This window comes from Salmo salar, chromosome 11 (assembly GCF_965601325.2).
Source record: "Salmo salar chromosome 11, fSalSal1, whole genome shotgun sequence".
NCBI lineage: Eukaryota > Metazoa > Chordata > Actinopteri > Salmoniformes > Salmonidae > Salmo > Salmo salar.
In genome coordinates, this window is record NC_138301.1 from 40,398,612 (window position 1) to 40,424,488 (window position 25,877).

At 44.0% G+C, this 25,877-nt stretch overlaps 2 protein-coding genes across 3 annotated transcripts in view; both read right to left on the reverse strand.

The window, feature by feature from the left end:
* LOC106562785 (casein kinase I) overlaps window positions 1–9,011 on the reverse strand; it is a 46,545-nt gene extending 37,534 nt beyond the window's left edge. For both annotated transcript variants that reach the window (XM_045709026.2, XM_045709024.2), the window contains exon 1: window positions 8,778–9,011. The gene's annotated coding sequence lies outside the window, so the exon portion shown is untranslated. The remainder of the gene's footprint in view (window positions 1–8,777) is intronic.
* Window positions 9,012–9,285: 274 nt separating this feature from the next.
* LOC106587645 (sorting nexin-1) lies at window positions 9,286–23,566 on the reverse strand. The gene is made up of 15 exons (XM_082957931.1): window positions 23,410–23,566; window positions 17,484–17,643; window positions 17,268–17,389; window positions 14,837–14,903; window positions 14,150–14,193; window positions 13,770–13,911; window positions 13,525–13,603; window positions 13,227–13,302; window positions 13,000–13,113; window positions 12,641–12,734; window positions 12,314–12,519; window positions 11,595–11,738; window positions 11,409–11,489; window positions 11,229–11,300; window positions 9,286–11,089 (listed from the first exon to the last, which is right to left on the reverse strand). The coding sequence occupies exons 1-15, from the start codon at window positions 23,524–23,526 to the stop codon at window positions 11,039–11,041; spliced, it is 1,569 nt and encodes a 522-aa protein (XP_082814057.1). The 5' UTR covers window positions 23,527–23,566; the 3' UTR covers window positions 9,286–11,038.
* Between the last annotated feature and the right edge of the window lie 2,311 nt (window positions 23,567–25,877).

Sequence of the window (25,877 nt, forward strand, 5' to 3'; positions counted from 1 at the left end):
TGTGTGGACAGGGTTAGCTACAATAACACTGTGGCGACTGTGTGGACAGGGTTAGCTACAATAACACTGTGGCGACTGTGTGGACAGGGTTAGCTACAATAACACTGTGGCGACTGTGTGTGGACAGGGTTAGCTACAATAACACTGTGGCGACTGTGTGTGGACAGGGTTAGCTACAATAACACTGTGGCGACTGTGTGGACAGGGTTAGCTACAATAACACTGCGGCGACTGTGTGGACAGGGTTAGCTACAATAACACTGCGGCGACTGTGTGGACAGGGTTAGCTACAATAACACTGCGGCGACTGTGTGGACAGGGTTAGCTACAATAACACTGCGGCGACTGTGTGGACAGGGTTAGCTACAATAACACTGCGGCGACTGTGTGGACAGGGTTAGCTACAATAACACTGCGGCGACTGTGTGGACAGGGTTAGCTACAATAACACTGCGGCGACTGTGTGGACAGGGTTAGCTACAATAACACTGCGGCGACTGTGTGGACAGGGTTAGCTACAATAACACTGCGGCGACTGTGTGGACAGGGTTAGCTACAATAACACTGCGGCGACTGTGTGGACAGGGTTAGCTACAATAACACTGCGGCGACTGTGTGGACAGGGTTAGCTACAATAACACTGCGGCGACTGTGTGGACAGGGTTAGCTACAATAACACTGCGGCGACTGTGTGGACAGGGTTAGCTACAATAACACTGCGGCGACTGTGTGGACAGGGTTAGCTACAATAACACTGCGGCGACTGTGTGGACAGGGTTAGCTACAATAACACTGCGGCGACTGTGTGGACAGGGTTAGCTACAATAACACTGCGGCGACTGTGTGGACAGGGTTAGCTACAATAACACTGCGGCGACTGTGTGGACAGGGTTAGCTACAATAACACTGCGGCGACTGTGTGGACAGGGTTAGCTACAATAACACTGCGGCGACTGTGTGGACAGGGTTAGCTACAATAACACTGCGGCGACTGTGTGGACAGGGTTAGCTACAATAACACTGCGGCGACTGTGTGGACAGGGTTAGCTACAATAACACTGCGGCGACTGTGTGGACAGGGTTAGCTACAATAACACTGCGGCGACTGTGTGGACAGGGTTAGCTACAATAACACTGCGGCGACTGTGTGGACAGGGTTAGCTACAATAACACTGCGGCGACTGTGTGGACAGGGTTAGCTACAATAACACTGCGGCGACTGTGTGGACAGGGTTAGCTACAATAACACTGCGGCGACTGTGTGGACAGGGTTAGCTACAATAACACTGCGGCGACTGTGTGGACAGGGTTAGCTACAATAACACTGCGGCGACTGTGTGGAAAGGGTTAGCTACAATAACACTGCGGCGACTGTGTGGACAGGGTTAGCTACAATAACACTGCGGCGACTGTGTGGACAGGGTTAGCTACAATAACACTGCGGCGACTGTGTGTGGACAGGGTTAGCTACAATAACACTGTGGCGACTGTGTGGACATGGTTAGCTACAATAACACTGTGGCGACTGTGTGTGGACAGGGTTAGCTACAATAACACTGTGGCGACTGTGTGTGGACAGGGTTAGCTACAATAACACTGTGGCGACTGTGTGGACAGGGTTAGCTACAATAACACTGTGGCGACTGTGTGGACAGGGTTAGCTACAATAACACTGTGGCGACTGTATGGACAGGGTTAGCTACAATAACACTGCGGCGACTGTGTGGGGACAGGGTTAGCTACAATAACACTGTGGCGACTGTGTGGACAGGGTTAGCTTCCGACTGTCCTCTACAATGAGTTTGTCACTGGTGTCAAACTCATATGCAGGGCCGAGTATCTGTGGGTTCACTCCTCCCTTATACTTTATAGATAAACTAGGGCCCCTGACTGGTTAAAAACTCCCCTCACCTTGTCATCTAGGTCTTATTTGGCCAAATGAAAAGGAAATAACAAAACTAGTAGACACAGTCCTCCATGGAATAAGTTTGACACCCCTGCTCTAAAAAGGAGTCATTAACCTTTAGTGGAAAGATCAGCTCGGGTGGGGGGGGGGGGGGCGTTCAGGCAATACTGTGGCAGTGCCAGCTAGCAGCTGGTTCTCCCACTGTCTGCTCTCATGCACAGTAGCTTGACGCAATTTCTCAGCCCTATTGACTTCCTTTCAAAGTTCTCCATACAACAACACAGGCCAACTCAACTTTTCCAAGCAGGCCTTCAAAGAAAACTTGCCAGGACACGGCAAGAGTTGTTAGAGTAATTAGAGTTGTCACGATACCAGTATCGCGATACTAGGAAGTAAGGAAGCAAAGGCAACAAAACATGAAGCAGACTTAATTTCTTGAGGTTAACAGTCCTAATGTTTGGGGGGGGGGAAAAACAAAAAAAAATGTCTTTTGTTGTCACTCAGGCACATTTGTTTATTTTGCAAACTGCAAAACACAATATTTTACATAAAGTAGGATTTTAAAGGACCATCGAGTTTAGTCTATTTTGTACCAAGGAAAATCTGGTTTCGTAGTATTGGTATCGTGACAACACTGGACGGAACAGAAAGAATGTTGTATCCTTAAACCCACAATTCATAGTGTGGTCTTTTTTTCCAGTTTCTGACACAATTAACAATCATTTCCAGTAATCGACACATTTGGTGGAGGGGAGTTCTGTCATAAAAGGGTAAAAGAAAGTGGGTTGAGAACAACCCTGGCACCTTACTGGGCCTGGTGCCTCCTATATGCCTTGTGGTTAACCTGAGACCCTGGCTGGGCCTGGTGCCTCCTATAGGCCTTGTGGTTAACCTGAGACCCTGGCTGGGCCTGGTGCCTCCTATAGGCCTTGTGGTTAACCTGAGACCCTGGCTGGGCCTGGTGCCTCCTATAGGCCTTGTGGTTAACCTGAGACCCTGGCTGGGCCTGGTGCCCCCTATAGGCCTTGTGGTTAACCTGAGACCCTGGCTGGGCCTGGTGCCTCCTATAGGCCTTGTGGTTAACCTGAGACCCTGTCTGGGCCTGGTGCCTCCTATAGGCCTTGTGGTTAACCTGAGACCCTGGCTGGGCCTGGTGCCTCCTATAGGCCTTGTGGTTAACCTGAGAACCTGGCTGGGCCTGGTGCCTCCTATAGGCCTTGTGGTTAACCTGAGACCCTGGCTGGGTCTGGTGCCTCCTATAGGCCTTGTGGTTAACCTGAGACCCTGGCTGGGCCTGGTGCCTCCTATAGGCCTTGTGGTTAACCTGAGACCCTGGCTGGGCCTGGTGCCTCCTATAGGCCTTGTGGTTAACCTGAGACCCTGGCTGGGCCTGGTGCCTCCTATAAGCCTTGTGGTTAACCTGAGACCCTGGCACCACATCACAACCTTCTCCATGCTTCATGGTGGGAACCACACATGCAGAGATCATCCTTTCACCTACTCTGCGTCTCACAAATACATTGCGGTTGGACCAACAAAAAAATATCACATTTGGACTCGGTCTAATGTCCATTGCTCGTGATTCTTGGCCCAAGCAAGTTTCTCCTTCTTATGCGTCCTTTAGTAGTGGTTTCTTTATAGCAATTCGACCATGAAGGCCTGATTCACGCAGTCTCCTCTGAACAGTTGATGTTGAGATGTGTCTGTTACTTGAACTCTGTGAAGCATTTATTTGGGCTGCAATTTCTGAGGTGTAGTTAACTCTAATGAACGTATCCTCTGCAGCAGAGGTAAGTCTGGGTCTTCCTTTCATGTGGCGGTCCTCATGAGAGCCAGTAATAACACTTGGTGGTTTTTGTGACTGCACTTGAAGAAATGTTAAAGTTCATGAAAATGTTGAGATTGACTAACCGTCATCTCTTAAACTTCTTAGAGATAGGGGGCAGTATTCAGACATTTGGATGACTGAGGTGCCCAAAGTAAACTGCCTGTTACTCAGGCCCAGAAGCTAGGACATGCATATGCATGGTAGTATTGGATAGAAAACACTAAAGTTTCTAAAACTGTTAAAATAATGTCTGAGTATAACAGAACTGATTTGGCAGGCGAAACCCCGAGGACAATCCATCCAGGATTTTTTTTTTTTAGGTCATTGGATTTTCCAATGCTTTTCTATGGGGAAGTCAAATTATTAGGACCCAGATTGCAGTTCCTATGGCTTCCACTAGATGTAAACAGTCTTTAGAAATTGTTCAATGTTTGTTTGGGAAAAAAATGAAGAAGTTGACGTATTCTTTCTAAGTGTCACTCAGGTGGACTCTAGTCTTTTGGTGAACGTGAATGAGGGCGCGCTCCATGTTGTTTTTCTCCGGTATTGGAAACCGTTTATTCCGTCTTAAATTTGATTGATTATTTACATTTTAGGGTACCCGAGGTTGGATTAGAAACGTTGTTTGAAATGTTTGGACCAAGTTTACAGGTAACTTATTAGATCCTTTGTGGGCATGTTGGGTGAGTTGGAACCGGTGTATTTCTGAATCAAACACGCCAAATAAAACAGACATTTTTAGGATATAAAGAAGGACTTTATCGAACAAAATGACCATTCATTGTGTAACAGACCTTTGGGATTGCAAAAAGATGAAGATCTTCAAAGGTAAGCGATTTATTTTATCGCTATTTCTGACTTTCGTGATGCATCTGTTTGGTTGGAAAATGTTTTTTGATGCTTTTGTATGCGGGGCGCTGTCCTCAGATAATTGCATGGTATGCTTTCGCCGTAAAGCCATTTTGAAATCTGACAAAGCGGCTGGATTAACAAGAAGTTAGTCTTAAAGCTGATGACACAGATTTTTTTATGAATGTTTATTATGACCATTTCTGTATTTTTAATTTGGCGCTCTGCAATTTCACCGTATGTTGTCGAGGTGGGTTGCTAGCGGAACGCATGTGCCAGAAAGGTTAAAGTAATGATGGACTGTCGTTTCTCTTTGCATATTTGAGCTGTTCTTGCCATAATATGGACTCGGCCTTTTACCAAATAGGGCTATCTTCTGTATAGGACCCCTACCATGTCACAACACAAATGATTGGCTCAAACGCATTAAGGAGGATAGAAATTCCACAAATGAACTTGTAACAAGGCACACCTGTTAATTGAAATGCATTCCAGTAATGATGTGCACAACTGAGAGCATCCTGTCGGACTGTATCACCACCTGGTGCAGCAACTGCACCAACCACAACCGCAAACCTATCCAGAGGGTGGTGTGGTCTGCCCAACGCATTACCGGGGAAAAACTTCCTGCACTCCTGGACACATACAGCACCCAATGCCATAGGAAGGCCAAAAAGATCATCAAGGACATCAACCACCCGAGCCACTGCCTGTTCACCCCGCTATCATCCAGAAGGCGAGGTCAGTACAGGTGCATCAAAGCTGGGACCGAGAGACTGAAAAACAGCTTCCATCAAGGCTATCAGACTGCTAAACAGCCATCACTAGCACATCAAAGGCGGCTGCCTATAGCCATAGATCAGGAATCCCTGACCACTTTTAAAAATGGATCACTAGACACTTTAATAATTTCTGTATCTAGCATTACTCATCTCATATGTATAAACTGCACTCTATACTAGTCTACGGTATCTTAGTCCAATGCCACTCTGACATATGTATATATATTCTTAATCCATTCCTTACTTAGATTTATGTGTATATTGGGTATATGTTGTGAAACTTAGATATTACTTGTTAGATATTACTGCCCTGTCGGAGCCAGAAGCACAAGCATTTTTGCTACACCCGCAATAATCTGCTAAACACGTGTATGTGACCAATAAATAAAAAAAATTATGGATTTGATACCTCATGAAGCTGGTTGACAATACCAACAGATCCACAGATGATGCAATCTATTGCACTCCACACTGCCCTTTCCCACCTGGACAAAAGGAACATGCTATTAATTGACTACAGCTCAACATGTGGGCCCCTCAGGGGTGCGTGCTCAGTCCCCTCTTCACCCATGACTCTGCATGGCCAGGCACGACTCCACCATCATTAAGTTTGCCAACGACAAAACAGTGGGAGGCCTGATCACCGACAACGATGAGACAGCCTATAGGGAGGTCAGAGACCTGGCTGTGTGGTGCCAGGACAACAACCTCTCCCTCAACATGACCAAGACAAAGGAGATGATTGTGGACTACAGGAAAAGGAGGACCGAGCATTCCACCATTCTCATCAGCAGGGCTGTAGTAGAGCAGGTTGAGAGCTTCAAGTTCCTTGGTGTCCACATCCACATCACCAACAAATTACCACGGTCCAAACACACCAAGACAGTCGTGAAGAGGGCATGACAAAGCCTATTCCCCCTCGGGAGCCTGAAAAGATTTGGCGAGGGTCCTCAGATCCTCAAAAAGTTATACAGCTGCACCATCGAGAGCATCCTGACTGGTTGCATCACTGCCTGGTATGGCAACTGCTCGGCCTCTGACCGCAAGGCACTACAGCGGGTAGTGCGTACGGCCCAGTACATCACCGGGGTCAAGCTCCCTGCCATCCAGGAACTCCATACCAAGCGGTGTCAGAGGAAGGCCCAAAAAAAGTGTCAAAGACTCCAGCCACCCTAGTCATAGACTGTTCGCTCTGCTACCGCGCGGCAAGCGGTACCGGAGCACCAAGTCTAGGTCCAAAAGGCTTCTTAATACAGTGGGGCAAAAAAGTATTTAGTCTGCCACCAATTGTGCAAGTTCTCCCACTTAAAAAGATGAGAGAGGCCTGTAATTTTCATCATAGGTACACTTCAACTATGACAGACAAAATGAGGAAGAAAAATCCAGAAAATCACATTGTAGGATTTTTAATGAATTTATTTGCAAATTATGGTGGAAAATAAGTATTTGGTCACCTACAAACAAGCAAGATTTCTGTCTCTCACAGACCTGTAACTTCTTCTTTCATAGTTGACGTGTACCTATGATGAAAATTACAGGCCTCTCATCTTTTTAAGTGGGAGAACTTGCACAATTGGTGGCTGACTAAATACTTTTTTGCCCCACTGTAGCTTCTACTCCCAAGCCATAAGACTCCTGAACATCTAATCAAATGGCTATGTGTATTCCCCCCCTCCTTTACCTTGCTGCTACTCTGGTAAAAAAAAATGTTAATCCTTTTTCTTGCCAATTTTGTGGTATCCAATTGGTAGTTACAGTCTTGTCTCATCACTGCAACTCCCATACGGACTCGGGAGAGGCCAAGAGCCACGCATCCTCCATAACACGACCCAACCAAGCCGCATTGCTTCTTGACACGAAGCCCACTTAACCCAGAAGCCAGCCACACCAATGTGTAGGAGGAAACACCGTATACCTGGTGACCGTGTCAGCTTGCATGCACCCAGCCAGCTACAGGAGTTGCCAAACCCTCCCCTAACCCGGACGACGCTGGGCCAATTGTGCGCCAGCCCATGGGTCTCCCAGTTGCGGCAGGCTGCGACAGAGCCTGGACTCGAACCAGGATCTCTAGTGGCACAGCTAGCAACTGCGATGCAGTGCCTTAGACCACTGCGCCACTCGGGAGGCCAACTATCTATGCATAGTCACTTTAATAGCTCTACCTACATGTACATATTACCTCAATTACCTCGAGTAATCGGTGCCCCCGCACATTGACTCTGTACCGGTACCCCCCTGTATATAGCCTCACTACTGTTATTTTACTGCTGCTCTTTAACTATTTGTTATCAATTTTTTACTTAATTATTTTTCTTAAAACTGCATCGTTGGTTAAGGGCTTGTAAGTAAGCATTTCACTAAGGTCTGTCGTATTCGGCGCATGTGACAAACCAAATTTGATTTGAAGCTATCATCAAGGCAAAGGGTGGCTACTTTGAAGAAGCTCAAATATATTTTGATTTGTTTAACACTTTTTGGTTACTACATGATTCCATCTGTGTTACTTCATAGTTGTGACGTCTTCACTATTATTATACTATGTAGAAAATAGAAAGAAAAACCCTTGAATGAGTAGGTGTGTCCAAACTTGACTGGTACTGTGTCCATATATACTGTAAATAATGTCATTTAAATTATATACACATGTCAATATATTTTGTCTCAGATAGCCAGATTAACATCAAATGAGGAATCATTCTACTGTAGGTCTAATCTTTTTCGCCCAAAAATAATGGCTATATCTAGGCCTACACAATTTAATATCAATACATAACGTTACCTAGCTAACAGGGACATTACTAATTTAACGTTAACTGCGGAGATGCTTTTCCACAAACTAAAAAACGATGCCAGCAGCGACGTTTGTTATTATAGCCTTCTTCCATAGACAAAAGATACTTCCTGACAATGTGGACATATCGATTAGCTAGCCACCTACAGTAGATGTGCAAATTGACCTTAGCTAACTAGTTACTTAGCTTTCACACACTGAGCCAATGATGGGAATGTCCATAACGTTAGCTAGCTAGATAGTTAGCGTTTGTTTTGTCAAAAACAAGCACCCCATAATGTTAAATTGGGCAATTTTATCCAACCATAACTTTCATATATCCAGCTAACAGCTAGTTAGCTAACGTTAGGTTATACAAAACAAATTGGATGAAAAAGCAATAACGTTACTTGCTTGGATACGTTAGCAAGCTAGCAGGCCAACTAATAGCGCCATTTATTTCATTGATATTTAGTTATAGCAGCCTCATTGACATGGAACCACATTTGTTTCAGGGAGAACGACATTTCGGTTAAGACAAATTAGGTGGAACGAGGAAATGGAAAATAGCTAACGTTAGCTAGTAGTTATCGTCATTAGCAACGAGGCTAGCTATCATCATGCAAACAACCAGCGACTTACTTTAGCTGTGGTGCTCCTGCTGTTGATTAGGACGCCTCTTGCGATTCACCTAAGTGTTCAAATGTATTTAATTCTATCAAATATAAATATTGTATAATTATCAGTCAATAGAGACAGACTAGCAACCCTTTCATAATTTTTCTTATTCTTGCTATCTCGTGTTCGTGAAAGGTTTACGTTCTCCGGAAGTACAGGCAATCGCACCATTGAGCTATGAACGACACACCCGCTTGCGTCAACACTTCCAGGTTGCACAGCGCTCGATACATTTTTTGGGGGGGACCCAAGTTTTTTTTTTTTTGATAATGGTGATTAATTATTTCAGTATATGACTTCAAATTATGTAACTCAATGGTTTTAACAATGCAATACATCTATAAAATGTATATTATGTGGATGGCCTATGTTTGAAACGATGCATCAAATAATCTCCATATGATATTCCCTGTCCTACATTTCTGGATACTGATAACATTTTATGGACAAAAAAACTGCCTCAAACATTAAACGAAGTTCAATCAATCATCTTTATTACTCCCTTCTATAGAATTTTCAGGAATATCTTATCTAAATGTGAGTGGTTACAAAAATAAAGCACATCTTGAGGAAAAAGAACAGACACTCATATAAATGTTGGGTAAGAAAACTAAAGGAGTCAACACTTGTTATCACTATGCTTTCATCATCATTACACACTGCTAGTCAGTGCTGGATTTGGGTATAACCCCAACCGAAACTGAATACCGGCACCTAATTTTCTACTGCTTGAGTTCCTGCACCTTATATAGAATATTTAGTTCAAAAGTATTATGGAGTTCCTGCACCTTAATAACAGCACCAGCACCCAAAATGAGTACTGACACCTATTTCAGTCCAAGTCAAGCACTGTTGCGAGTTTATCAAAATTATGAGGAAACATGACCAGTGGTTTAAAGTACATAAGAAAAAAATACTTGGGTATGTGTACATTACTATTTATATTTGACTACTTTTACTCCACAACATTCCTAAAGATATGTACTACTCCCATACATTTACCCCGACACCCAAAAGAACTCGTTACATTTTGAATGCTGAGGCAGGATAGAATTATGGTCCAATTCACACACCTATCTATATAATGCATTGTCACCCCTACTGCCTCTGATCTGGAAGACTCATTAAGCACAAATACTGCTTTTGTAAATTATGTCTGAGTGTTGCAGTGCCGCAGTCTGTCTGTAAACAAATAAAAAACAAGAAAATCGTGCTGTCTGGTTTGCTTAATATAAGGAATTTTATGTATAGCATTGACTTTTACTCAAGTATGAACATTTAGTACTTTTTTTCAACCACTTGTACTTAAGTACATTTAAAACCAGATACCTTTAGACTTTTACTCAAGTAGTATTTTACTGGGTGACGTTTACTTTTATTTTAGTCATTTTTTATTGATTTATCTTTACTTTTACTCAAGTAGGACGATTGAGTACTTTTTCCAACACTGAACATGACACATTTCACAATCACACTGAATTCAATGAGGCTACATGTTTGAACACAGATGTAAAAATATACTGATGGTTAGTTCAGAAAGACTGTTGTTGATCCTAATTATTTGAGGTCACAGATGTATATCAACTGATGATCAAACAATGGTGAACACGCACAAAGACACAGGCAGGCACACTCATCTGATGGGTCACCATAAACATACACTCCATGCTTCTATTATTTTGTCCCTTCACTGTAATTCTGGAAATGCACAAATTGAGGACCGTTGGTATTAGTCCGTCTATCAGTTTGAATGAGCTCTCTAGTCAAAGTGGTATTTCACACGACACACACAATTTACTACATTCCCCCATGCGTTTGTGGATCCAAAAGTTATTTCATGAGCTTTTGTAAACAGTTATGAACTGCCCTCCACTGTAAACAAACACTACTACTGTAGGGAAGTACCTCAAAATGTGAACACTTTAGGATTAGAAAGTCAAACTCTTCCTATCTGAGTAAGGGTGGCCCAAGAACACAGAGTAAAAAATATCCCACTTACATGTTTACATAGAAAAGCTATACTGTCAAATGAATCTCTGTTGAATAGATACATTGTGCCGATGTAGAGCATACTGAAAAGCTGGAAAATAAATCAGTAATGCGAAAATAATATGGTTGAGCTGTAGAGTAGTTGTCTCCTCTGTTGCATTGTCTTCTGGGTACATAGTCAAGAGGTAAAGTGTTCAAAAAGGCAGTCGTTCTCTTCCTAACGTCCCCAAGCCTCATCATGCTATCGCTTTTGCTTCAGGCAGGAATGCTTCCCAGAACTTTACGAGCTAGATCCAAGAGGGAGAAAAGTGAAAAGAGACCACATCAATATCTGGAGTATAAAGGCCAACATTTCAAGCAAACAGTTACATGAACACACACATATTTGAAGAGAGATTTAAATAATAATAGAAGAGTATGGATTACCCGCTGTTGAGACTGTAGAAGAGACTCCAGATATTTCACTATCTGGCTTTTGAAGTCCTTGGACTTCTCTTTCTGTTAGATGGAGGGGAAGAAAATAACTGTCATGTAGATTTTCTCATGCAAAACTATCCTGAATACAGCAGCACGATGTTGCTCAAATGCAAAAAAAACTAGCCTTACCTCAAACCTGAGGAATTCCTTGCGAACGGTTACAGAGATCCTGTCAAAATCCCTCTCGTACTGAGTGACTTTACCCTCCCACTGTGAAAGACATGAGGGGAATAAGGAGAGTTTAACGTGGAAATAGAAGTCAAAGCAATACCACCTCCCTTTAAGCATGCATTACCACAGTGCTGGCTCCTGTACCTCAGTGATCTCCTCTTTGGCCTGTTGTAGTTTGTCAGGCTTGTTGGCCCACAGAAGCTTTGCCTCAACCTCCCTCTTCTTCTGCAGGGTGCTCTGAGCCTCCTGCCAGCGCTGCCACATTTTCATGCGCTGCTCAAAACAGCCCTGTGGACAACATAACGAGAATGCCCAAATTTGGCGCACAGCACAAGTTCAGGACAAAATCTGCGCCACATCAATTTCACATCGAGGGCACACAGATTCTAGCTAGTAGCTACCCAATTTAGCACCAAAGCTAGCATTGTCTGCACTAATCTTCCATTGACATTTTGGATTTACTAATCCAGTCATTGTAGTCGTAGTGTTCTATTTAAAATTCAGGCCATAGAATGAAGTTTCCGTACCCTGACGGCCCCTAGTAGTTTCCGTACCCTGACGGCCCCTAGTAGGCGGATGTAGAATTAAGTTTCCGTACCCTGACGGCTCCAAGTAGGAGGATGTAGAATTAAGTTTCCGTACCCTGACGGCCCCTAGTAGGCGGATGTAGAATTAAGTTTCCGTACCCTGACGGCCCCTAGTAGGCGGATGTAGAATTAAGTTTCCGTACCCTGACGGCTCCAAGTAGGAGGATGTAGAATGAAGTTTCCGTACCCTGACGGCCCCTAGTAGGCGGATTGTAGAATTACGTTTCCGTACCCTGACGGCCCCTAGTAGGCGGATGTAGAATGAAGTTTCCGTACCCTGACGGCTCCAAGTAGGCGGATGTAGTCGGCCAGCAGCTCGGCCAAGATGAAGAAGTCACTGGCCGCCTGCTCCTGGTGTAGCGTCTCCATCTTGTCCTCCACCTCGGCCAGTTGGGAGAGGGCCCGGGACAGAGCTGTGTTGTCCTCCGAGTTGCCCAGCATGGCCATGCTCTTGGCCAACACTGCTGTGTTCCCGCAGAGCTCTGACAAAACAACAGATATACCAGGGTCACAAATAAAAAAAATAACATCTGCTCTGCTTTAAAGCTCCAATCTTATCAAAAGGGTTTTAAAGCAGACATCTCTTTTTTCTGTGAATCTCACCCTTTCTGTGGTTGACCAGGGAGTCCACCACCGCATGGAGTTTCCTCAGCTGCAGCTCCTCGCTCTCCACCTCCTGCAGTTTGTTGTCAAACCACTGGAACACAAAGCAACGTGGGAGGAACAATCAGGCAACCAATCAACACCAATTAAACTAATTTGAATGACAAAGGCGACTTATCAACCCAAAGCTTTACAGAGGCATACGCATCCTTTTTAGCAGACAGTAAAGAAAAAGCTCATATTTTTACAGAAGAAAAAAAAAAAGCTAAAGCTCCAACATTAACTTAGATAACTGACTTTATTGCTATGATTTCATGTTTGGCATTTGAGTAAATCAACCAGAACAGTGATTGTCTTACAGCGTCCGAGTCGCTGATCTTGATGGTCATCTTACTGACAGCATCAGATGCTCTGTTGATCATCTTCAGGAAGCCAGCTCCACTCAGTGTGTGTGTACCCACCGCCCTAGGCAGCTGACACAGACACACACACGCACGCATACACACACACAAGCACACACGCAAATTAATGCATGATTCCAGTAGTCTGTGACAGTATTGACAGCTAATGACTGAAGAGCACCTACCTCGTCCCTTTCCAGGAACTCTCTGACATCAGGGTCTTGTAACAGGGACGGGTGACACACTACTCTCTGCAGGTACCTAGAAAATCCCACAAATATCAACGGGCTAGACTACAGGGAGGAAACAATGCAATGCCTGCCATAGCAATGAAGATACAGCAATACATTCTTAACAAAAGCAAAGGAATATGACAAATATCAACAGGCTAATATAAAACACAATCTGAACATGATACTTCACCGTACTGTACATGCAAAGTCTGAGTACAATAATGGTAAAAGGTGCTGCTTCAGGTTCTACCTCTCCAGAGCCGCTCTCCTCCTCTCCACAAAGTCAGCCGAGGAAGAGTCCTCCTTTCCCACCTTCACTTTGGTCATCCCTAGGGAGTCAAAACATGGTGTTACTAGTGTCTTTCTGTATTTTATGTGCCGTGATCAATACCCTGCACCTGTGAAATCTACCGGGTTTGCATACTATGCCTGCAACCAGTGGTTTTGTTTTTGAGACTGGCTGGCAGACGTGAACTGACAAATGTAGTTCCATACCCACAACGCTCTTCTCTGGTGGTGGAGGGATGATACAGCCGTTCAGGGAGTGCTTCACCGACAGCTTCTCATACAGCCCAAGGAAATCACTGAACCTCCTCCACACCGAGAATGTCCTGTTTCTGAACATGGGTAATGTAGTCTAGGGGGTGGAATTAGTGAGGCTTAGTATCAGTTTGCGCAAGACAAAATCACAAGTTCTGATTTCATAGAGGACACTGGCAGAAGTAGGCCTACTCAAAACAAGCAGAGTAATTCCTTCAAATTGTTCATGGTCACAGTGCAAAGTATAGAAGAAATGGTTTGGGAGTACTACTATAAACATGACCAAAACAAGTTGTTTAAAAAGTCCTGATTTTGCTACTGCAGAAGTTACATACCCGAGTGGACACCTTGTAGGCCATGTAAGCGTTCATGCCATCTCCTAAAAGGGAAGATCAAATTGTCAGGTTACAGAGGTTGAGACAAAGTTTAGTGTCAAATACGAAATCAGAGACAGGAAAATGACACACAAAATGTAAAAATAAGAAAAAACAGGCATATCCTGGCTACAACCCTCCAGGACCAAGAGTGAACAACATTAAAAACTAAACTGAGGTAAAGAGGTTTCAAGGATCTGGTCCTGGTCCGTCTTGAGTTCGCGGCATCTTGTGTATCCATGCTGTTCTGGCTCTTGTCGTAGCTAGCTAGCATGCCTGCCATCTTCTGTGAGGCTTTGATATTCCGTCTTCTGTTGTCTTTCTGTTGTGTTCTTCCCATTCAACTTGACAAAAACAAAACTCTCAACTTGCCATGTGTAGCTAAAGCTATAGTTAGTTTCTTGCTACATTGATAGCCAATATTAGACTCCTAACCACCTAACCCTCAAAGTTGCTTGGACAAGCAAGAAAACACTCCCTCTCACAGCGACGCCATCTTGGCTTCCTACTTTAAAAACTAAATTCAATTGAGAGGAAGATGAGATAATTACATCATAGCTTCCATGGATTCAACCACAATACACACTTCCAATGCTTCTAAATGGCAAAACATTAGTTCAAAGTTAGTGAGAAAAAAATATTCCTTACCAATCTTCTCTGGATTGGTGACAGCAATGTCCATGTCAAAGCTGTCCTCATCCTTTTCCTCTTCCAACTGAATTGGTGGAAATGAGCTGGTTAACAACAAGACTTCGGGAAATTGCACTTACATTTACTGTAATTACTCTCTCTCTTTTGCTAATGCTGCATAGAGAAACAATGTTGAAAACGTTTGGGGTTTTGCTACTCTGATAAGGTCAGCAGTGTTCCCTATCCCCTATATCTGTCTTTTGAGGGCTGATAATAATTATGGGACGGCATAATGGTCCTCCAAAGCAACAAGCAGCAGACAACACCATATTACATTAAACTCAACTGTGGTGGAATTTGTTGGGCATGTCCTGTTGTAGCCTACCTGCTCCATAGACCTGGATTGTGTTGCTGATGTCCTGTTGTAGCCTACCTGCTCCATAGACCTGGATTGTGTTGCTGATGTCCTGTTGTAGCCTACCTGCTCCATAGACCTGGATTGTGTTGCTGATGTCCTGTTGTAGCCTACCTGCTCCATAGACCTGGATTGTGTTGCTGATGTCCTGTTGTAGCCTACCTGCTCCATAGACCTGGATTGTGTTGCTGATGTCCTGTTGTAGCCTACCTGCTCCATAGACCTGGATTGTGTTGCTGATGTCCTGTTGTAGCCTACCTGCTCCATAGACCTGGATTGTGTTGCTGATGTCCTGTTGTAGCCTACCTGCTCCATAGACCTGGATTGTGTTGCTGATGTCCTGTTGTAGCCTACCTGCTCCATAGACCTGGATTGTGTTGCTGATGTCCTGTTGTAGCCTACCTGCTCCATAGACCTGGATTGTGTTGCTGATGTCCTGTTGTAGCCTACCTGCTCCATAGACCTGGATTGTGTTGCTGATGTCCTGTTGTAGCCTACCTGCTCCATAGACCTGGATTGTGTTGCTGATGTCCTGTTGTAGCCTACCTGCTCCATAGACCTGGATTGTGTTGCTGATGTCCTGTTGTAGCCTACCTGCTCCATAGACCTGGGTTGTGTTGCTGATGTCCTGTTGTAGCCTACCTGCTCCATAGACCTGGATTGTGTTGCTGATGTCCTGTTGTAGCCTACCTGCTCCATAGACCTGGATTGTGTTGCTGATGTCCTGTTGTAGCCTACCTGCTCCATAGACCTGGGTTGTGTTGCTGATGTCCTGTTGTAGCCTACCTGCTCCATAGACCTGGGTTGTGTTGCTGATGTCCTGTTGTAGCCTACCTGCTCCATAGACCTGGATTGTGTTGCTGATGTCCTGTTTCAGCCTACCTGCTCCATAGACCTGGATTGTGTTGCTGATGTCCTGTTGTAGCCTACCTGCTCCATAGACCTGGATTATGTTGCTGATGTCCTGTTGTAGCCTACCTGCTCCATAGACCTGGATTGTGTTGCTGATGTCCTGTTGTAGTCTACCTGCTCCATAGACCTAGATTGTGTTGCTGATGTCCTGTTGTAGCCTACCTGCTCCATAGACCTGGGTTGTGTTGCTGATGTCCTGTTGTATACTACCTGCTCCATAGACCTGGATTGTGTTGCTGATGTCCTGTTGTAGCCTACCTGCTCCATAGACCTGGATTGTGTTGCTGATGTCCTGTTGTAGCCTACCTGCTCCATAGACCTGGATTGTGTTGCTGATGTCCTGTTGTAGCCTACCTGCTCCATAGACCTGGGTTGTGTTGCTGATGTCCTGTTGTAGCCTACCTGCTCCATAGACCTGGATTATGTTGCTGATGTCCTGTTGTAGCCTACCTGCTCCATAGACCTGGATTGTGTTGCTGATGTCCTGTTGTAGCCTACCTGGTCCATAGACTTGGGTTGTGTTGCTGATGTCCTGTTGTAGCCTACCTGCTCCATAGACCTGGGTTGTGTTGCTGATGTCCTGTTGTAGCCTACCTGCTCCATAGACCTGGGTTGTGTTGCTGATGTCCTGTTGTAGCCTACCTGCTCCATAGACCTGGGTTGTGTTGCTGATGTCCTGTTGTAGCCTACCTGCTCCATAGACCTGGGTTGTGTTGCTGATGTCCTGTTGTAGCCTACCTGCTCCATAGACCTGGGTTGTGTTGCTGATGTCCTGTTGTAGCCTACCTGCTCCATAGACCTGGGTTGTGTTGCTGATGTCCTGTTGTAGCCTACCTGCTCCATAGACCTGGGTTGTGTTGCTGATGTCCTGTTGTAGCCTACCTGCTCCATAGACCTGGGTTGTGTTGCTGATGTCCTGTTGTAGCCTACCTGCTCCATAGACCTGGATTGTGTTGCTGATGTCCTGTTGTAGCCTACCTGCTCCATAGACCTGGATTGTGTTGCTGATGTCCTGTTGTAGTCTACCTGCTCCATAGACCTGGGTTGTGTTGCTGATGTCCTGTTGTAGCCTACCTGCTCCATAGACCTGGGTTGTGTTGCTGATGTCCTGTTGTAGCCTACCTGCTCCATAGACTTGGGTTGTGTTGCTGATAGTGTAAGTGACGGGGTGAATTCAGCTCCAGAGGTCTTGGCTGTGGTGCTGGGGTTCTCCATGGACAGCTCCACCGAGGCCTCTGAGTGGACTTACAACATAAGCAAGGACGTCACAGGGAGATGAACCAATTCTGCTCTTCAGTCTAGTAGGGGTAATAATAAAAGATAAAAATGATAACATACCTGCAAATAGATCATTCTCATTGTCTGAATGGACACCGTTGGACTTAGAGGTTGTGATGGAACTGTTGACAGCGGTGTTGGTTTCTTCTTCACTGAAGAGGTCAGCTGGTTCTTCACCATTGGCTGTGTCAGGCTGAAAGGACTCTGCAACAGGGTTGCTCTGAAGGGTAATACAAAAATATCAATAAAGAGTACAGCAGTTAGAATTGAGGGTATTTAAACAGGTCACTTTTTTAGTGCCGGCGTTTAAACCTTTCACATACAAGGAGAAGCCCAAACCACAATATTTGTGTGAGGTGGACTTGGGTTATCAGTGAAAAGGGGCCAGGTCAGTTGACTGTGACAAAGGCAATTATTTAAAAAAAAACGTAACTTCATATTCATCTCCAGCCCGACAGCAACATATGAAAATGGTGCATTTGTGTTTGAAGTAAAAGAGATAGAAGGAAGATAAGTGGGGGTTTTTTACTCAAAAACATATAAACCCACCATGTTCACATGTTGATGTTGGGGGTGGTGTTGGAGATGATGAATTTAGTGTTGAAAAATAGTGAATTGTCCCTTTAGTTATGTATTACATTGCTGTACTACAATGATGCAACAGAATACATGGGCCTACATAGCCACAGGTCCATTACTATCAAACTCATTTTTGTCCAAAATGAAGGTGGGGGTAACTGCTCAAATGTGGACTGATGTCCACTATGGAATTTGAAGACAATTTCTCATATTTTCCTTTATTTGGGTGGAAACAAGTGTGTGTCCAACTGAAGATAGATACAGTGGGGAGAACATTTGATACACTGCCGATTTTGCAGGTTTTCCTACTTACAAAGCATGTAGAGGTCTGTAATTTTTATCATAGGTACACTTCAACTGTGAGAGACGGAATCTAAAACAAAAATCCCGAAAATCACATTGTATGATTTTTAAGTAATTCATTTGCATTTTATTGCATGACATAATTATTTGATCACCTACCAACCAGTATGCATTCCGGCTCTCACAGACCTGTTCGTTTTTCTTTAAGAAGCCCTCATGTGTTCCACTCATTACCTGTATTAACTGCACCTGTTTGAACTCGTTACCTGTATAAAAGACACTTGTCCACACACTCAATCAAACAAACAGACTCCAACCTCTCCACAATGGCCAAGACCAGAGAGCTGTGTAAGGACATCAGGGATGAAATTGTAGACCTGCACAAGGCTGGGATGGGCTACAGGACAATAGGCAAGCAGCTTGGTGAGAAGGCAACAACTGTTGGCGCAATTATTAGAAAATGGAAGAAGTTCAAGATGACGGTCAATCACCCTCAGTCTGGGGCTCCATGCAAGATCTCACCTCGTGGGGCATCAATGATCATGAGGAAGGTGAGGGATCAGCCCAGAACTAAACGTCAGGACCTGGTCAATGACCTGAAGAGAGCTGGGACCACAGTCTCAAAGAAAACCATTAGTAACACACTATGCCGTCATGGATTAAAATCCTGCAGAACACGCAAGGTCCCCCTGCTCAAGCCAGCGCATGTCCAGGCCCGTCTGAAGTTTGCCAATGACCATCTGGATGAATGGGAGAAGGTCATGTGGTCTGATGAGACAAAAATATAGCTTTTTGGTCTAAACTCCACTCGCCGTGTTTGGAGGAAGAAGAAGGATGAGTACAACCCCAAGAACACCATCCTAACCCTGAAGTATGGAGGTGAAACATCATTCTTTGGGGATGCTTTTCTGCAAAGGGGACAGGACGACTGCACCGTATTGAGGGGAGGATGGATGGGGCCATGTATCGCGAGATCTTGGCCAACAACCTCCTTACCTCAGTAAGAGCATTGAAGATGGGTCGTGGCTGGGTCTTCCAGCATGACAACGACATGAAACACACAGCCAGGGCAATTAAGGCGTGGCTTCGTAAGAAGCATCTCAAGGTCCTGGAGTGGCCTAGCCAGTCTCCTGACCTGAACCCAATAGAAAATCTTTGGAGGGAGCTGAAAGTCCATATTGCCCAGCGACAGCCCCGAAACCTGAAGGATCTGGATAAGGTCTGTATGGAGGAGTGGGCCAAAATCCCTGCTGCAGGGTGTGCAAACCTGGTCAAGAACTACAGGAAACGTATGATCTCTAATTGCAAACAAAGGTTTCTGTACCAAATATTAAGTTCTGCTTTTCTGATGTATCAAATACTTATGTCATGCAATAAAATGCAAATTAATTACTTAAAAATCATAATGTGATTTTTCTGGATTTGTTTTAGATTCCATCTCTCACAGTTGAAGTGTACCTATGATAAAAATTAGACCTCTACATGTTTTGTAAGTAGGAAGACCTGCAAAATCAGCAGTGTATCAAATACTTGTTCTCCCCACTGTATTAGTAGAACTAGCTAGCCAACGTGCAGTGAAGTTGTAAAAATAGAACCGATTTAACAAGCTAGTTAGTTATGTTATCAGCTGCCCGGTCCTGGACAAGAGTGAGGTCAATCATTGCCCAGATAGGCTAAAATCATAACAGAATTAGCCACCTTGGCTAGCTACACTAAGGATTAGCAACAATAGCATCAGCTGTTCCGGACGACTGTGTGATCACGCTCTCCGTAGCTGACGTGCGTAAGACCTTTAAACAGGTCAACATACACAAGGCTGCAGGTCCAGACGGATTACCAGGACGTGTGCTCCGGGCATGTGCTGACCAACTGGCAGGGGTCTTCACTGACATTTTCAACACGTCCCTGATTGAGTCTGTAATACCAACTGTTTCAAGCAGACCACCATAGTCCCTGTGCCCAAGAACACAAAGGCAACCTGCCTAAATGACTACAGAACCGTAGCACTCACGTTCGTAGCCATAAAGTGCTTTTAAAGGTTGGTAATGGCTCACATCAACACCATTATCCCATAAACCCTAGACCCATTCCAATATGCATACCGCCCAAACAGATCCACAGATGATGCAATCTCTATTGCACTTCACACTGCCCTTTCCCACCTGGACAAAATGAACACTTATGTGAGAATGCTATTCGTTGAGTACAGCTCAGCGTTCAACACAATAGTATCCTCAAAGCTCATCACTAAGCTAAGGATCCTGGGACCAAACACCTCCCTCTGCAACTGGATCCTGGACTTCCTACGGACCGCCCCCAGGTGGTGAGGGTAGGTAGCAACACATCTGCCACGCTGATCCTCAACACTGGAGCTCCCCAAGGGTGCGTGCTTAGTCCCCTCCTGTACTCCCTGTTCACCCACGACTGCGTGGCCAGGCACGACTCCAACACCATCATTAAGTTTGCAGACGACACAACAGTGGTAGGCCTGATCACCGACAACAACGAGACAGCCTATAGGGAAGAGGTCAGAGACCTGGCCGGGTGGTGCCAGAATAACAACCTATCCCTCAACGTAACCAAGACTAAGTAGATGATTGTGGACTACAGGAAAAGGAGGACCGAGCACGCCCCCATTCTCATCGACGGGGCTGTAGTGGAGCAGGTTGAGAGCTTCAAGTTCCTTGGTGTCCACATCAACAACAAACTAGAATGGTCCAAACACACCAAGACAGTCGTGAAGAGGGCACGACAAAGCCTATTCCCCCTTAGGAAACTAAAAAGATTTCGCATGGGTCCCCAGATCCTCAAAAGGTTCTACAGGTGCAACATCGAGAGCATCCTGACTGGTTGCATCACTTCCTGGTACGGCAATTGCTCGGCCTATGACCGCAAGGCACTACAGAGGGTAGTGCGTACGGCCCAGTACATCACTGGGGCTAAGCTGCCTGCCATTCAGGACCTCTACACCAGGCGGTGTCAGAGGAAGGCCCTAAAAATTGTCAAAGACCCCAGTCATAGACTGTTCTCTCTACTACGGCATGGCAAGCGGTACCGGAGTGCCAAGTCTAGGACGAAAAGGCTTCTCAACAGTTTTTACCCCCAAGCCATAAGACTCCTGAACAGGTAATCAAATGGCTACCCAGACTATTTGCATTGTGTGCCTCCCCAACCCCTTTTTTACGCTGCTCTGTTTATCATATGCATAGTCACTTTAACTATACATTCATGTACATACTACCTCAATTGGGCCGACCAACCAGTGCTCCCGCACATTGGCTAACCAGGCTATCTGCATTGTGTCCCACCCACCACCCCCTCTTTTACTCTACTGCTACTCTCTGTTCATCATATATGCATAGTCACTTTAACCATATGTACATACTACTTCAATCAGCCTGACTAACCCGTGTCTGTATGTAGCCACGCTACTTGTATTGCCTCGCTACTGTATATAGCCTGTCTTTTTACTGTTGTTTTATTTCTTTTACTTACCTATTGTTCACCTAATACCTTTTTTGTACTATTGGTTAGAGCCTGTAAGTAAGCATTTCACTGTAAGGTCTACACCTGTTGTATTCGGAGCACGTGACAAAAACTTTGATTTGAGAATTAGCCACCTTGGCTAGCTACACCTGTGTGAAGCTAGCCACACTAAGGATTAGCAACAATAGTGGAATTTGCGGTTCAAAATAAAAGTGCCCCATTAAAAGAGATTCAAACGAATACAAATAGTGGAATAATTCCATATTTGGACTAGTTAATGCTAAACAAGGTCGGATGTTATACAGATTCAAGACAATAATTAGTTAATTTGACCCAAAGCAATACAAATCAGTTGAAATCGCACTGTGGATGTATTAGACTTTAGAATTGCATTTGTGGCATACTTATATGCACTATACAGCCTAACCTAAGGATGTTGCACCCATGAAATGGGGTATCAGCCTACTGAGTGACACTCACAGAATACAACTGTGTAGCGTTTACACACATATTAGCGTTCTGTGAATGTCACATCCTTAGGTTAGGCTGTACATAGCCTCTACGAATCCGAGCGTGTCAGACTCTTCTCTCATCTCTAACATGTAGGCTCACTTTTTATGAACAGTCATAAGACAGAACGTTGAATAAACTTAATTTAAACATACTTTACCTCATTTTCTCCTTATATAGGAGGTAATCTGAGACAGACTATCCACAGAGTAGTGTTATTAACCCGACTTTCAGTACACTGGTCTGAATATCGGTTTGTATTTCTGGATTGTATTTCCAACACTGACGCAATTCGCATGACTTGGACAATATATCAACAATGGCCGAGCTTAACCGAAGTATAGACCGGACGTTGGGACGGAACGTGCTTTATTCGACAATGTTCGATTACATTCGGCTATTGTTTACATATTGTGCATCACGTGAAATGCTAAGGAGACGGAAAATACAAGTGACAGAATTTACAGGTGCTGGAAAAAGTTGTGGAGATCAAATGTCCACAGTAAATCATTGTTTACTTGACTTTTTGCTGCGCCGGTAGGTTCTGCACGGACAACCGGTAAAGTAACCTCATATCATTTTATTCAACATTCTAGCGTGCATAGATTTGCATATTTTTTACAGCGACTTCTTTCAGACGGATTATCCATGGAATAACCATGGTAACAGTGATGTTTAGCATTATCTAGTTAGTCCAAATTTAGCACGTTTCTACTATTTGTATGAAAGCGAACCAAACATTCCACTATTATGGTTAATCCTTTTTGTGACTAGCTTCACACAGGTAGATATCTAGGCTGGAGTGCAGCGCTTAATAAGTTAGTAATGGTTTGAGTGAGTGCAGCTTGCAGACTGCATTCAAAAAACAAAAGGAGTTAATGTCAGTAAGCTATCTACTGGATTGTACCAGAATGGAGACTTGAAGAGTTGTGCTTGACAGGTAGCTAGCTAATGTTAGCCTAGCTAGCTGGCTAAACGCCGTTCTGTAGTGTACAGGGCTACTAGCTTAGCTAGCAAGCTAACATTAGCATGCTATGGAATGGTGTACAGATCCGGCTTCAGTCAGGACAAGCTGTAGCTGGTATCATCTGATATGTCTAGTTCTTACATTGCCAACGAATATATCCTCCCCTTCGTCACTGTCTTCATCTGCCATTTCGGAAAGTGGGTCTTGGTTCTCTGCTCCAGGTAGAGGAGGGGGATTCCGCGGTGAGCTAGCCGCCATGATACGTCTGTAAGCGGAAGTGCAAAGTACTGTCTGGAGCGACACCTGCTGGTGATTAAACGGCAACAAGGAACGTCACAGACCTGTATTCTTTCTACTGTACTGTGTGACCAACTGTAAATGATGAAGCACATTGTAGAACATATCTAGCCTATATCATGTATTTCAACCGCCATTCTGTATTATATGTGATGTTTTTAATTACCATGTGGCTCCAGGTGTTAGGTTAGGCATGGGCTAAAGTGGCTGGCTGGGCCATAGAGTTTTTAAAAATGCACCTCTACCTTCTCCTTGAATTAATCACGAATTTGGACAGATGAAAGCGAGGGTCCTTACACCCTTCACCAATCCAGTCATGTATCATCAGCCACAACTTCTAGGAAGGACTCAAAGAAGCATGTATTTAAAAAGTATTCTGACAGAGCCATAAGGAAATTGGGCTGTGAAAGAGATCCTCTACATGTATTTGTTAGAAGAGAAACTCCCTCTGTCCCCTAGAGTCCTGACAAATTAACAGTTTGATAGCCATATTTGATCGTTTTTATATGGCTAAGGGAACAATAGCTCCAAAATTATCATTCAAAATCGTTTTATTTTTGATAGTCTAATTTACTGAACAATGATTCTTATTGATGACAGAAGTGTGTCCTTTGAAAACAGATACAAGTTCAAATGTAGACCTTCAGTCTAAGAGAAAACAAATTAAAAAGTCATAAAAAAAAAGTGTAATCAGACTGAGTGAGCCTAACCAGACTCCCTTTGTAGAAGCATTGGCCATGTTTTGTGTTTGTATGGTTTTTAATCAGAGGAAATCCATTCTCTTTCTTCCATGTATATCTTCATATGCCCATCAGTGTACTGTTGTCTAAAGAATTTGACACATTTATGACAGCAATATATTTTCTCCTCTTTGTCGATCTTGATATTTTTATGAAGGTTCTTCTTGTTGTGGAAGTGTTTGCCACAGTCATGGCAACAAAGTAGTTTCTCTTCAGTGAATTAACTGATGGCATTTTAGTGGCTGATATTAACCATTTTCCACACATAAAGCACAAAATGCTTTTTCTTCATATGCGCTTTTAAGACTTGAATTTCTGGTGTAGCATGAACCACAATCATTGCAGCAAAACGGTTTCTCCCGTTTGAAATGTCGTATGCTTGACCAAATGTCCGCTCTGACTACTGACCCGTGGAGAATGGACACCAAATTAAAACGGATGCATTTTGGTTCGTGCGGAGTGTGTGACGTGAAACGCCTGCTCTTTTCTAATTCGCTAAACGGATGGTTACGTAACCGTCCAAAGTTCAACTCAGATATTTTTGTACGTGAAAAATGGATTGAAATTGTACGGTTATGGACGCGTCATCTCCGCTGACCGTCAACGTACGACTTCCATTGAGAAACCATTGACAATTACAGATACGGATAGAAATCAAAGGGCCAGTCTGGCCTCGCCCTCAATGATTTGCCACTTTATTCGCATTGATGTGATTTGTCACCTGTGTGAGTTTACATGTTTGACCTCGTGACTGAAGGATTTGCCACATCGTTTACACCGATATGTTTTACCTGTGTGAATTCAATGATGAATTTTCAAATAACTTGCTTTTGCTGCACATCTGTATGATTTCTTCCCTGTGTGAGTCCTCATGACTGACCAGGTTTGTCTTGCCGATGAAGGATTTGTCACGTTCTACGCATTTATATCTGGCCAACACTATTAATAGATGTAATAATTGATAGGTAAAATACAGTATTGTTATGCAAGCCAAATAATTTGGGGGGTTAATATAGAATTGCCTGATGAAGTTAAGATCAATAGATCAAATTTAACAGTCCTCGATTTTCAGATGAGTTTCAAAGGAAGAGAACAATTTAATTTTCATTCATTTGCATAGAATGTGCTTTAAAAAGTCACCATAAGTGACCTCATTCAACAACAAAATCTCTCTCTTTGACTTGAGTATCTTCGGTCCCGACAGTCCTCTTCCTTCACTCTCCTACCCATTAACACTTACAATGTTGTCACAGAGATCTGGATTTACTGCCGAGAGTCACTGGTTAGTTCTGAAACTGTTCTTCAGCCCCATAAATGTGCACATCTTTTTACCTGTATGCATCTCACGTATTCCACTGGCTTGGTTAATTTAAAAGGTAGTAGCCTCATTTGGCTGGCTTGACAAGTTTATGCGACTTTATTTGGTTCATTTTTAAAAAGGGAAGTTTGGCTTGACGATGGCTGCAAAGACATTGCTAAGCGTATTTTCAGATCTAGGACCAGGCAAAGTAAACACATCTAGCGTCTCTCTGATCAAAGTGGCAATGTCTCCTCAGGTCACCTCCCTCCATT

Coding starts and splice junctions, on each gene's coding strand:
- LOC106587645 (XM_082957931.1), bottom strand. CDS start 23,526: ATGGCGGCTAGCTCACCGCGGAATCCCCCTCCTCTACCTGGAGCAGAG. Junction 14,194..14,836: donor CACCAATCCAGAGAAGATTG/GTAAGGAATATT, acceptor CTTCCCTTTTAG/GAGATGGCATGAACGCTTAC. Junction 13,604..13,769: donor ACCAGAGAAGAGCGTTGTGG/GTATGGAACTAC, acceptor TTGACTCCCTAG/GGATGACCAAAGTGAAGGTG.